At 42.4% G+C, this 13,846-nt stretch overlaps 1 protein-coding gene across 3 annotated transcripts in view; it reads left to right on the top strand.

Annotated features, from left to right (window-relative positions):
- Positions 1 to 825: 825 nt before the first annotated feature.
- Positions 826 to 13,846, top strand: part of MYZAP (myocardial zonula adherens protein) — a 69,264-nt gene continuing 56,243 nt past the window's right edge. Inside the window, exons 1-2 of one of the 3 annotated variants that reach the window (XM_066635132.1) lie at positions 826 to 1,176; positions 11,208 to 11,297. In XM_066635132.1, coding sequence (XP_066491229.1) covers positions 1,102 to 1,176; positions 11,208 to 11,297 — 165 coding nt within the window. In that variant the 5' untranslated portion in view covers positions 826 to 1,101. The remainder of the gene's footprint in view (positions 1,177 to 11,207; positions 11,298 to 13,846) is intronic. The other 2 variants (XM_066635131.1, XM_066635133.1) reach the window with 2 other exon arrangements.

Raw genomic sequence — 13,846 nt, 5'->3', positions numbered from 1 at the left:
GGGGGAAAAATTAATTTACATTTAAAATTTGAATAAATTTACATAAATGAATTTATTAGATGGAACTTATATTAATGAATGAAGGTCTTGCAGTAGCTCAAGGTCTACAAAAGGTCTTGCACAAAGCAAGGCCAGCCTTTCCTTCTCTGCCACTGCTGCATCACAGATGTGAATCAGCAAGTAGTGGAGGGAGCCCTTGTCCCACAGCTCAGGCAAGAGGTTAAACAGTCGTCCTCATGCTGAGAGCAGCTGCATCGGGCCAGCATGGGTTCCAGCAAGTCTCTGGAGGTGCAGAGGCTCACTGGAGGCTGGGGGCTCCCTGAGGGCCTGATTGGGAGCCCCCGAGGGCCACAAGTGGCCCCCAGGTTGGGGTTTGGACACCCCTGATTTAAATGTATTCCCACATGGAAACCAACCATTAAAAAGCCTTAGAGCCCAATCCTAGGCATGTCTACTCAGAAGTAAGTCTAATTAGAGTCAATGGAGCTTACTCCCAGGAAAGTGTGGATAGGGCTGCAGCCTCAGAGCCCAATTCTATGCCTGTCTACTCAGAACAGTGCTCACGGTGTGGAAGGGATTGTCACTCCCGGATTGGCCTTTTCAGCCACACTAGACGCTGTGCCAGAACCACCTTTCAGAGCGCGATACCATAGTCTTTCGAGACTGAAGGTTGCCAATACTAATACTACTCAGAAGCAACCCCATTATGGTCAGTGGGGCTTACTCCCAGGCAAGTGTGGTAGGGCGGCAGCCTCAGACCCCGGCTAAAAGGAAGTTGTCCTTATCTTAAAAGTTGTCCCATTCTGCGAGCGACAGGAGGCGATGGCCGTTCTCTGAGGCGGCGCTTGCCCGTCCCGCAGCGGAGGGAGGTAGGCCCGGAGGCGGGGAAGAGAGGAGAGAAGAGGACCGGCTCAGCCTCCCCGCCCTCCTGGAGCACAGCCCGCTTCGCCGACGGAGCTGGTCGGCCGGTGAGCGAGGAGGCCGTCAGTGAGTCGCCCGTCGAGGCCATGAGGCCGGAGGGAGCAGCGACGGCGGGCTAAGGAGAAGCCCGCTTGGCGGCGAGCAGCAGGCGGAGCCGAGGCGGGCAGGCAGGCAGGCGAGATGCTGCGCTACAGCTCCGGGCTCACGCTCACCACCACCACGCCGAGGAAGCCCGACGGAGCGGGCAGGAGGAAGGTGAGGAGGCGGGAGCTTCCCTGCGGGGCTCCTCGGTCTGCAGCGCCCGCGCCTCTCCTTGCCTGCAGAGGCCGGAGAGCCGCCTGGGGCGCGCAGGGCGCAGCTCGTGGCCCTCGAGGGGCGGCCGCGGGCGTCGTCGGTGAGGGAACGTTCCCGCAGGGGCTGCAGCGCACGCGCCGGGAGGGCTTCGCCCGCAGCCCCGGAAAGGGCGGGAGGCGTCGGGACGGTGGGAAAACGGGCGCCCTGAACGCTCAGGCAGCCGCCCCCCCCTCAGGCAGCCGCTTCTGAACTGTTGCTCTAATTATGATTAACAGGATTTAATATTATTTTAGGTTTTTTATTATTTTTATTATTATGAACAGCACTTACTAATATTTTTAAATTTTCTGTTATTTTTATTAACAGTACTTAATAATATTTTAAGTTACTTATTGTTTTTATTATTATGGACAGCATTTAATAATATTATCAATAAATGTCAAATGTCAAAAATTGTTTATTGTATTAGCTAAAAGCCATCACAATAGGATAAGATAAAAATTATCAAATTATTAATTAATTAAATAATTAACTGTTATCAAATTGTTTATTATTACATTAATTACTTTAAATTATTATTTTTATTATTACTATCAGGATTTAATAACATTTTTAAAATTACTTATTTTAATTACCATTTATGTATTTTTATTATTTATTTAGTTAATTATTATTTAAATTGATTTTAAATTATTAAAGTATTTAACACTTTATTAAATAATTTATTATTATTATTATTAATTAATGTATTTAATCATTTTATTTCCTAAATTATTTATTACTTTTATTTTGAATTATTTATTTTTAATTAATTTTTAGTTTATTATTTAAATATTCAATTTTTTAAATTATGTATTAATTTAATAATAGTATTCTAAAGAGATGCATAAGGGCAGAGTGTTGAGCCAGTACAGAGTGTTTTTTCCCCCCTCCAGAGCTTCAGTTTATGCAAAGCAGAGAAATAACAAATAAAACCTTCATCAGGAGAATGGCTTCTTGCCTAGTGGGTATCATGACTGGATACAATGGAGGACAGAGTGCCTATACCTTTAACCAGTGGTTCTCAAACTCTCAGGGAGGGTTTGAGCCATAACAAGTGTGTGTGTGTGGGGGGGAAGGCAGTGATCCACTGGATCATGCTGCTTTGGAGGGGTGCAGGGGCTTGCTGCCACTTACTAGAACCTGCAGCAGTCTCCCAGGTGTGCGGGGAGATCCATGCCAGCCTCTGCAGGGCTCGCCACACGGCAGAGTCAGTAAAAATCGTGATCATGACCACTTCTAGTTTCATGAACGCAAAACTGGAAGTGGTCGTGATTGCAATTGTGAGGGTCTCCACAGCCCTGCGGAGGCTGGTGTGGGGGCTCCCCGCACCCCTGGGAGGCTGCTGCAGGCTCTGGTAAGTGTCAACCAGCCCCTGCTCCAATTTATAGCAGCGCAGTCCAGCGGATCATGTCACTGCCTTCCTCCCTCCTCCCCCCTTTAAGGGGGCAGAGGCCAGGGCTCTCTGGCTTGGGCGTCAGTTTGAGAACCACTGTCATTAACCATTGTATAGAAGAGTGAATTTTGGCAGGTGCAGCTCAACATAGAAGGTTTAAAAAAGCTGCACCTGCCAAAATTCCCTCTTCTATACAGTGGTTAAAGTTATAGGCCAGCCACTTTCAACCACTGTACCATGGCACACTGGTGTGCCGCGAATGGTCTGCAGGTGTGCCACGGGAGTTTGGGGGAGGGTCATTTATTAGTAGGACCATTGGGAGATATGAGCCCCCCACCAACAGCATGGTGTGCCTTGTCAATTGTCATAAAAATGATAGTGTGCCTTGACAATTTTAGTACCTTGTCAGTGTGCCCTGAAAAGAAAATAGTTGAAAATCACTGGTATAGGCACTCTGTCCTCCGTTTTATCCGGTCATCCTGAGCGGGCAACCATAGATGGGTGGGCTGTGAGAAGGATTTACCCCCAGGGGGAATGATGGAAGGGCAGTCAGGAAAGTGAATGTGTGGTATATTTCACCTTGGTGTCAGTGTAAAGATTATTTCAGGGGCAAGGATATATCTGGGAGTTATAGATATGCTTGAAGGGCTTTCTGTACTGTGGAGCTGTGTGAGGCTGATCTGAGATACTGTTGTTTGGGCCAAGTGGCTGCGCCCCAGAATTCCTCACAGAGTTGCCAGAGGCATTGGCATTTGGTGATGCTTCATTGGTGCCCCTCAGGATGTCGGCGGCCAGAGGTCATTGGTGATTTGGGATTGTCCTGGGGCTGTGCAAGCATCATGCAAACAGGTGTGGTGCTGTGATGTGAGTCAAACTTCAACTGGACTTTGCTGTTTTGCATTTAAGAAGAAAGACATAATATAAAACTTTAAAAATAAATAAGGGTTCAAATCCTTATTCGACCATGAAATTTACTCACTGCCTGTGGGTCACGCACACGCACACACAGAGCCTTGCCTACTTTAGAAGGTTGGTGGGAGAATAAAATTGGGTAACTGTGCTGATGCGGCTGCAATGCAGCCCTGAGGTAAGGGAACAAACATTCTCATACATTGAAGAGGTCTCTGTGACTGCCTCACCACTATACAACGCAGCACATGCCTCATTGGCATGGCTACATCAGTGCTGGAAAGTTGGATAGGATTTGGCCCTTAGATCACCAGGAGCATCTTAGATGAAAGGCAGGATAGATAAGAAGGAAACGGATATGACCTCTCCTTAAATTAACTCCCTGGCTTACTCCAGCCAAAATGCATCCCAGTGCATCCCAGTGCATCAACATTAAAAAATAATAATTCTGCATTAACTTCTCTCATGAAATGTAATATTTTTATGGCATTTAAGTGGGTATGGAGAATCCCTGCTTGCTTAAGACATATTGGCAGCTTGTCATTCAGGGCAGCATCTTCAGATGAGTTTTAGAATAACAAAGATGCTTATATAGAACATTTGAGTGCTTATCCAAGACATCAGCTGCCCTAAGCAGATGCAGTCTGAGGTGTGATCCTGGATCTGTTATAGTGTCATAGAGCATGCCAGCACACATGCCACAGTTTTCCCATGGCTTCGTCATTGGTGACCCAAGTAACTGCTTGAAATGCTGGGCTTGTATTTATCCATTGATACCACAGAGTTAGGGCGCAATCCTAACCCACTTTCCAGCACCAATGCAGCTCCAAGGGAAGGGAACAAATATTCCTTTACTTCGAGGAGGCCTTCGTGAGTGCCACCTGACTGCAGGATGCAGCACACGTCCCATTGGCAGACCTATGCCAGTACTGGTAAGTGGGTTAGGATTTGGGTCTTAGTGTGGTAGAAAGAACATTGGATGAGTGAAACCTGGGTTTAAATCCCTCCTCACTGAAGTTTTCAGTGGCCTTGGATAAGTTGCAGTTCCACCTTTCGTAGCACACCTGTTCCTTCCTCACCAGCCTCGGCTTCCCCAGTTGGCCTTCATCCACCTAAGGAAGAGATCACCTTTAATGACAGGGCCTGAAGGGGAAAGTGGGGGGTCTTCTGTATCCCACAGTCACGCTTCCTGGAGGAGCCCCTTTTGTCATGGAACCTCAGGGTCCAATCCTATCCAACCTTCCAGTGCTGATGCAGCCACAATGCAACCCCCAAGGTAAGAGAACAAATGTTCCCGTACTTTGAGGAGACCTCCACAATAGCCTCCCTGCTGCAGAATGCAGTGTATGCCCTGTTGGCATGGCTGCATCAGTGCTGCAAAGTTAGATTGGATTGGAACCTTAGTCTTCCCAAGAGGAGAGGAAGTTGAGTCATCCTCATCCTCTGTGCAACTTCCTTTTGCCAAGCACACAATGAAGATCTCTTCTAACCTGTCCTCCTTCTCTCTCCTCATTAACCTGGTAATGGTTTGTCTTTTATACCTTCCCACACACAACTATGCCCAGTTTCCTGCCTTGCCGATTCTCCTTCCTGCTCATATTGCCCTGGACACCAGGGAGGGATAGGAACAAGTAACCTTCACAAGTCAACCAGGCTTGTAACCTCAAGTCTGGCTTCAGTTGCCTGAAGGGTGGTCCTCTCCTTATCATTGGCCACATTGAGAATAAGTCACCCAAATTCAAGTTGGCCGGGCGCTAACTGCAGCAGACCTGGTTATGATGATGAATATTTACATACCAGTTTTCAATAGTAGCTGTTCTCAAAGCAGTTTACCGAGTAAAATAAACTAATAAATGGCTCCCTGTCCCCCTAGGGCTCACACTCTAAACAGCCACCAGTAACAGTTGCTGGAAAAGTCGTGCTGGGATGCAGAGGGACAGTTGCTTTCCCCCTGCTAAATACAGGAGGACACCACTTTGAAAGGTGCCTCTTGTTCTTTGCAGGATTATGATGAGAATAAAATGAAATAACAAATGAATACAGAATAAAATTCCCATATACTCTGCTTTCAGTTGCTTGGAGGAAGTACAAACGTGATAAAAGTATTCACACATTTGCCTACATAAATACAACTGAACACATGATGCAACAGCAGGTTAATCTGCATACTTTGGTACTGTTTGTCCTGGTGCAGACTCAGTGTCATGTGCGTGACACAAGCATGACATTCAGTGCAGTACTCTGTGCAATCCCTTCTCATCAGAAACTGGGCGATGGGGAGAGGAGATTGCTTGTTTCATGCTTACACACATTGGAATGTATACGCTTACTATATATTTAGAACAAACATGTAGGTGAGGCATGGTAGACAAGCAGTACTAACACTGTTAAATAGATTCTTAGATATTGTTACCTTCTTAAGCAGGAATAATTATTTTGCCTTTTGAGTTGAAGTGAATCTTGTCACTCGGATACACATTTGTTCTGTTATTTCACTTCCCGTTTTGTGTGACCCAAAACAGGTCCAGTGGGAGTGGCAAGGTGGAGAAGGGGAAGGGGCTTTTGGTTAGAAATACCTCCCTTCTGCCTATTGAACTGCAGTTTTTAGACCAACAACATGTGTTTCTGACCAAAACTGTCACCCTGTGTATTCTGAAATGTTTATGTCTGCTAACCAGTATGAGCTTCCATATTGTGGTGTGAACTGGGTGCAGAAGGAGTTAGAATCAGTTTTGACGCTTGGCTTAATTGAAGTCATCCAGTAGAGCACCAAAATAGTAGGTACCTGTACTGTAATTGCATTAGAACCAGACTACTTTATGCTTACTTTTCTGGGAATAATCTTCATCAAACTTGGTAGGACTTCCTTCTGAGTAAATATGCATGGAACTGAAAAGTTAAGCTGTCTGGCATTTCAAGGTTATCTCAAGAAGTATTTGCTGGGGGTTCAGATACAAGTTCACATTTATTTTTCTAAAATAATAAAAACCCAATGGAATACTTTGAAGAGTATAATGGACACAAACAACTCCCCATGGATATATAATAAATGTTTCCTGAGTATATGGGTCCAAGGCTTAAGTTTTATCACTCTCTTTTAAGGTAGAGCACATTGTTGTGTTACAAAACTGTCTTTGAGTCTTCTGTCTTTTGTCTTTCAGAATCCTAACAATTAATCCCAGTGTTGTGCATATCAGCATTACACATGTATTAAAGTTTCTGTCTTTTTATTACTCTCAAGGTCAGGGAAGTGGGATGACAAAATTTAGTCTTTCTAAAGAACACATTTTATATCTTATTCACACACCACTTTTTGTGTGTGTACAGACCAACCTCATTAATAGTAAGAGCTGGATAGAGGACTTTTAAGCATTCTGTGTTCAATCTAAAAACCGCTTTTTAACTTTGTTTCCTTCTGTACATTAAGCTTAAATTACAAATGCTGTGATCAAAGCATATTGTCTCATGAGTGAGAATGGTCACAAATCCCTGAGAATTATTCAGACTTAGCTTGTTTAACTTACAACTGAAGTCAAGAGACTGACATGCATTCAAGCTAACCACTGTGGATCCTATTGCATGGGTCACTCATTTTAATGGTGTTTGTATGCAAGAAAGTGTTTTAGGATAGTGCATAAAGCATGCTCATTTTATTTGTAGTAGCAGTACAACTGCAGTCCAATGTAGTGGCATGGGACCTATTTCAGCCTAATTGCCCTTTTCAGTTCAATCAAAAATTGTTCTTACATGTTTCTGAGTACAGAATTTGATTATGGACTTGATAATTACAGAGCATTTTGTATTGCTAAAATGCATGGGAATCCTTCCACCAGTAATGTTTTTATTCTTACATGATTGTAAGCATACACCTAAGGAGGTTAAGTGTACATTTGGAAATTGAAGTGGAAATAAGTGGGAACAAACTCCTATAAGCAAACACGTATCAAACACGTGGGTTCCTTTTGAAGCCATGATTGGTTGTCACTCCCTATCAGATATACTTTCAGAGATAAACTTGAATTTACTTGTCAAAAACCTGACAAGTTTACTCGAGTGCAACAAAGTCCTTAAAGGTATGAATAAGAAGGATACTTCAAGACATGAAGTGATTCACTAGAGGTATTTAAAATATTTTTGAAATGTCTTATAATTAAAAGATAAGATCTTGGCAGCTCTTTTAACGTCATGTTAAAACTCCAGTACTAATGAAAGGGGCTGTTTAGACAGCCATTCTTTTGTAAATAGCTTCTCTGCTAGTTTGACAACACAGTCTTTTAATCCTACAAAGGTGCACATTCTTTGCATGCTGTAGGGAACAGAAATCTGAGATCAGTAGATAACACTCATCCTTACAAAGCAATGATTTTGGTGTTTTGAAACATCTGTTATCTCTCTTCATGCAACAAAATCGCAATCAGAGTATGAAAGAATGTTGACATATGGTTCATGCAGTAAAATAAGTGCAACTGCTGTCATTTGCTTGGACTCGGGGAAACCATTTGCTTGGACTCTGGAAACTGTAATTGTTGAGATGACATAAATCAATATCTTTAAATATTTTGTTCTACACCCAAATATTTCTTCTCAAGGTATTTTATTTTCTCTAAGAAATATATATATATGAAAATAGATGTTAGAAAATGGTTGGAAAGTTCTTCAAAATGAGAGCAAGGAGAACAAAAGCCATTCTGTTCTGATCAGAGCAGTTCTTGTTTCCAGTGCTGCTGTTTAACTTCTGCTATGACTCTGATTTGGAAGGGGTGGGGGAAGGCCTTGCTGGAGAGAGAAGGGTTGTTTTAAAAAAAAAAAAAAAGGAAGGGAATCTGAAGGACGGAAATGGGGGCTGAGAGTTATAGACTAGGAGCAGATTCATGCACATTTGCCATCAATAAAGATGATACAAAATTTTGTATTTTTTTTAGTCCTATGTAGATGGACAGCCAAATCCTAGGCTCCCTAGCGCCATTGGGTGCAGTGGTATAAGAACATAAGACCATAAGAACAGCCCCACTGGATCAGGCCATAGGCCCATCTAGTCCAGCTTCCTGTATCTCACAGCGGCCCACCAAATGCCCCAGGGAGCACACCAGATAACAAGAGACCTCATCCTGGTGCCCTCCCTTGCATCTGGCATTCTGACATAGCCCATTTCTAAAATCAGGAGGTTGCACATACACATCATGGCTTGTAACCCGTAATGGATTTTTCCTCCAAAAACTTGTCCAATCCCCTTTTTAAAGGCGTCCACGCCAGACGCCATCACCACATCCTGTGGCAAAATGGTGACAAAATGGCTACTGTTGCATCCAGCAGGGCCATGGAGGTCACCTGAGGTCTCCTTGCGGGGAAGGAGACTTTTGTCCCCTTCCTCCAGGGAAAGCGTCAGGTGCCGCAATGGGGCCACTTGAGTCTGAGCCAGCTATTTTGCTGGTGCAGATTTAAGAAGCCCTGTGTTGGGCTTTGTAGCCCAATGAGGGGGAATAGGATCTGACAGAGGAGGCCTCCACTGGACCCACTCCCCTCCCAGGCCAGTCCCTCTCCCATCCCGGAACGCCTCCCCCTGCCCTGAAAAGCCACAGTGCCACCCAGCAGTGCTAATTATTGGCAGCGGCTTGTCATAGGCATCCACCTGCATTCTCTCCTCGCCCGGTGCTGCAGGTGTGCCTTATGGCAGCCAGTTCCATCAAGAGGTACACTGGAGGTGGGAAGGATAGGATTGGACCCTTAATCAGTTAATTGATTCCCACTAGTTGATCCTTTTTACAGCCTTTTTTGGGAGTGTCCCATTGAACACAATGAGGCTTACTTCTGTGTAGACATGTACAGGATTACACTGTAGCTAACATTTCTTTGTTTAGATGTCAGTCCTAGTTAGCAATGGCCACTTGCTCTGAGTCTTGCAGCAGTCCAGTGGCGTAGCTAAGGGGGTGCGGAGGGTAGCAGTTTAACCGGGCATCAAGCTTTTGGGGGGCAACAAGCTGAGCTTGACACTAGTGACCAAAATTGTGAAAATCTTTGTATGTATGAATAATACCATCATGTTATATATCACTGGAAAGGTAATTTTATGCTGAATGCATTGAAACAAACTGCATTGGAATATCTGTATTCTATCAAAAGTTATAGCCAATTAACCATAAAATGAAAACATAACTGTCTTATAGAACAAAAAGTGGATTTTTTAAACTCAAAACCGACCTATGAAACTGATTGTTCTGCAACGAAATGACATGTTGTTATGTTATTGACATGTTTCAATGAGATGTTATCATGATACAGCATGAAACCAATAAGGTGTTAATATGAGTCAGCTCTCATTTCAATGTATCATAATACAGTTACCCCTGCTAACTGGGTAAAAAGGCACTTTTTCAAGTGGTGCCCCTCTTATATTTAGCAAGGGGAGAATAACCATCCCTCTTCATCCCAGGACAGTGACTGATAAGGGGCATACTTTTTATTTATTTAATTAATTAAATTTGATTTTTGCTGGGGGAAGGGCTACAAATCTTTGATTTTAGGTAGCAGATAGATGCCTTAGCTATGACACTGACTGAGGGGAGGCAGCAGAGCAAGTAGGTGGTGAGCTGCTGGGGGGAGGAAGTGGGTTCCTCCCAATTTTCACTTTTTTAAAAGCCCGGGTGTGATGTCACTTCCTGTTGTGACATCACTTCCAAGGCAACATTTTGAGCTTGGCACTGGGCTACACCATCATTAGCTATGCCACTGCAGCAGTAAAAGACTATACTGATGAGGAATTTGATGGTGCAGATGGAGGTGAAAATCAAGTTGAAGATTATGCTGATGTTTAAAGGATTGGGTTACTATCTATGGAGCACAGCTGCCTTTAAAATTGGCTTTCTCTTCATTTTTGTTTTAATAACAACAGTTTTAGTTTTTTTCTTTTTAAAAATGTATCTACAGAGTAATCTGGTGTTTCAGGATAAAAGTGAAAGATGAACTGTTCAGTGAATCATTCATAGCTATAGAAAAATTATTGAACTTTTATCAAAACTTGAATTATTACTGCTTTTTAAAATATCAATATCCTTGTGTCACAGTAACAGCAAATTTGTTTTTGTAATTTGCATAAGTATCAGACCTGCTGATGATAAGTGTATAATTTTTGCTGTTCTAATAACGTTAATGCATAAAATATAGTTTTTGACAGGTCAAATGTTAAACTATACCATTAGACTATTTTTGCAGTAAAAATTTTAGTTGTGACGGAATGAATTTTTACTGATGAAAGAAGTTGTTGTTCATAAATAGCTTTTCTGTTACTTCTTCCCCACTTTCAACATTGTATAATCATTTTTAACTGAAAGTTATCTTTGGGCGTAATCCTAACCCACTTTCTAGCACCGACATAAGGGTAATGCAACTTTGAGGTAAGGGAACAAACATTGCCATACCTTGAGGAGGCCTCTGTGACTGCCCCCCAACTGCAGGATGCAGCACATGCCCCACTAGCACAGCTATGTCAGTGCTGGAAAGCTGGTTAGGATTGCACCCTTTGACTTCTAATTGCAGCCCCCCCCCCCCAAATTAGGTAACGATCAACTGGAAAGTATCTTTTTATTATTTTTACAAATACAGCAATTGAATGTTATTAATATACTGAAAGTAGGTTTTGTCTTTCCTCTAGCCAAATGTTTGTCGACTACGCTTAACTGTGCCCCCGGATGAAGCTTTGCCTTCTCAGGAAGGAAAAAATAAGACTGCAAGAACAAAAAAAGTAAGTTAATGAGGTTTTACTGACTCCATCGTAGATAACAACTGAAATATTAGTATAATATTTACTTCACACCTGTTGTCATAGACACAGAAGAGGTAAATATTTAGATGAGATTTTTGACCTGCTTGAATAAGTTCAGATGAGTCTGTTAGGTAAGCAAAGGGTGTGAAAATTTGCACTAAAAATCCCAGCCTGCAATTGGAATAAATGAATTTTGTTGGTGTACACTTGTTTTATGTGTTTTCTTTTAAAAACTTAGAATGTTGTGTGTGAAAGAGAGAGAGAGAGTGAAAGAAGGACAAGGAAAAAGAGTTAAAACTCAGGTTTGTAAGAGCATGAAAGAGTGAGCTAGGAATTGTACAATTGTTCACAGCTAAGTACAGAAATCCCACCCTCCAGTGGCTAGCTTTTCTACTCTTAGCTTATTTCTGTTTTCTGACAGTGTTAAATAGTAATGTGAGCAGAGTAAAATACTGTTGCATCAAATCTGTTTATGTGTATTCAGTCATAATTCCAAGAGCTTGTGATCATGTTGATCCCTCTGTTTAGAACTAATTCTGTGTACAGTAATTACTAGCGCAGAAGTGATGTCAATTTCTTATCTATAGTGGGCTGTGGATTTGAATTCATTTCCCTATCCTGTGTGAATTTTCGTCCTTCCCCCTCCAATGGCTTTAGTTGAGGATTAAGTTGGCATCAGTGTTAACTGGAATTTGCTGGTTTGAACCCAGCAGGTTTCAAATTCTTGTTTATGAGGATCAAGAACATTATGTCTGCACCAAATTCACAAGCGTGTGCTGAGATGTTTCCAGTTCAAATCAGTCATGAAGCTACTTGTGCAGCCTTTCCCAAACTGTGGGTTATGACCCCATGAGTGCTGGGATGTGACATGATGCTCCCTGTAACACTGCTGCGCCTTATTGGAAGCCCCAGAGGCTATTTCCTGGTTGCACCAGGCCAATGACTCACTCCATTTGCCTCCATGGAATGCCCCACGGAAGCAACTTTCAACTTGCAGATGCAATTTCTGGTTTGCTTCTGCAAATCGTTAGTTGCTTCTGGTCACTTCTGCAGGGCATTCGAGGGCCTGCGGAGGCCAGTGGATTGGGTTACCAGCTAAGCATGACCTGGAATAAGGCATTGCGGTGCTACAGGGAGTATTGTGTCATAGCCCACTGCAGAAGATAAAGTGAGTCATGGTGCTAAAAAGTTTGGGAACCGCTGTACTAGTGGCTTTAGGAGGCTTTTGTTTTCTCAGAATCAACTGCTGATATGCAAAATGGGAGTAATAATACTGGCCTACACTTCAGGGCTGTTGTAGAGAGTACTGAGAGCATTTGAATAGGTGTGAACTCTTGAAATATGCTATATATAGATCTGAAACATAATTTATGTACTATTTCTAATCAACATAGCCAATTTAAAGTAGCTAAAAAAATTAAAACCAATGATGCAAACCCATGCTAAAATAAAAACAAACAATATTCCAATAAAAGCTATTGCAGAAACCTAATCCTTTCCTACAGTATGGTCAGCAGTTTTTCAGCTTTTGGGGGGGGGGGTAGTAGCTGTATTGGCTAGAAAATAGCTCTAAAAGCTATTAAATGCTATTAAAAAAAAAGCTATTAAAAGCTATTAAATGCTGTGATTCTTAGGACTGCAAGGCTAACTTTATTGTAGATTAGTGACCAATACTGCATTGCATCTTCTATCTGTGATACTCAACCTTTCAGTAGAGTCCTGAATTATGATTAGTTATTATGATTCTGGTTCTAGGTATGGTTAGTAGGAAAAATTTCAAACCAGCAGCTTCTGACTTGCGTTTTAGACAGGAACTTTATTTGCCTTTCTAGTTTATGAGATGACCTCTGTTTGCAGATATGGGTAGGTTGTTGCATGGCCAAGTATGTGTCGCTTTCCCCTTCCTCTTTCCCACATTGGAACAGTCTTTATATTGAAGGAAAGCTGTCCAAGAGGTGAAACAATGTCAAGAGCCTAACTCTATTATCATCATCACACCCATGACTTTATGAGGCAATATGAAAAAAAACTGTGCTCAGTAAATGCCAGGAAGCATTTTAAAATGGGGCTGGGTTCCATTCCTTTTGAGGAAGCTGGTGGTGTTAAGCTGGTAGTGTTTTGGCTGTAACTGGATTATCTTGCCAGACAGCTTTTTTACAAATTACTGATGTATGGGTTTTATGTATATCATGCTCACAATTATTTTTATTAAAAATATTTCTGTATGGCTTTTCAACACAACTTAAAGATGTTAGATGCCAGTCACCTAATATTATCATACAGACTTGCAAATAAACCCACAAAAGCTGCTACTGCAGGAAAACATTTTTGACAGCCCATTTACATCGTACTACAACAGCCCATTTACATCGTACTACAACAGCCAAGAAAAAAAGAATCAACTCTTATTCCAATTTGCAGAACCTTCCTGGCCTGCCACTTGGAGGTAATTTTAAGGGCCAAACTACATATAATATGAAATCTACAGTTTGCCTTTGCATGAAATAGCAACTGCAGGGATGCCTAGT

Source organism: Tiliqua scincoides, chromosome 8, assembly GCF_035046505.1.
Source record: "Tiliqua scincoides isolate rTilSci1 chromosome 8, rTilSci1.hap2, whole genome shotgun sequence".
NCBI classification, from domain to species: Eukaryota; Metazoa; Chordata; class Lepidosauria; order Squamata; family Scincidae; genus Tiliqua; species Tiliqua scincoides.
Note: the sequence above shows the minus strand (reverse complement) of the source record. Positions and strands in the feature narration are given on the sequence as shown.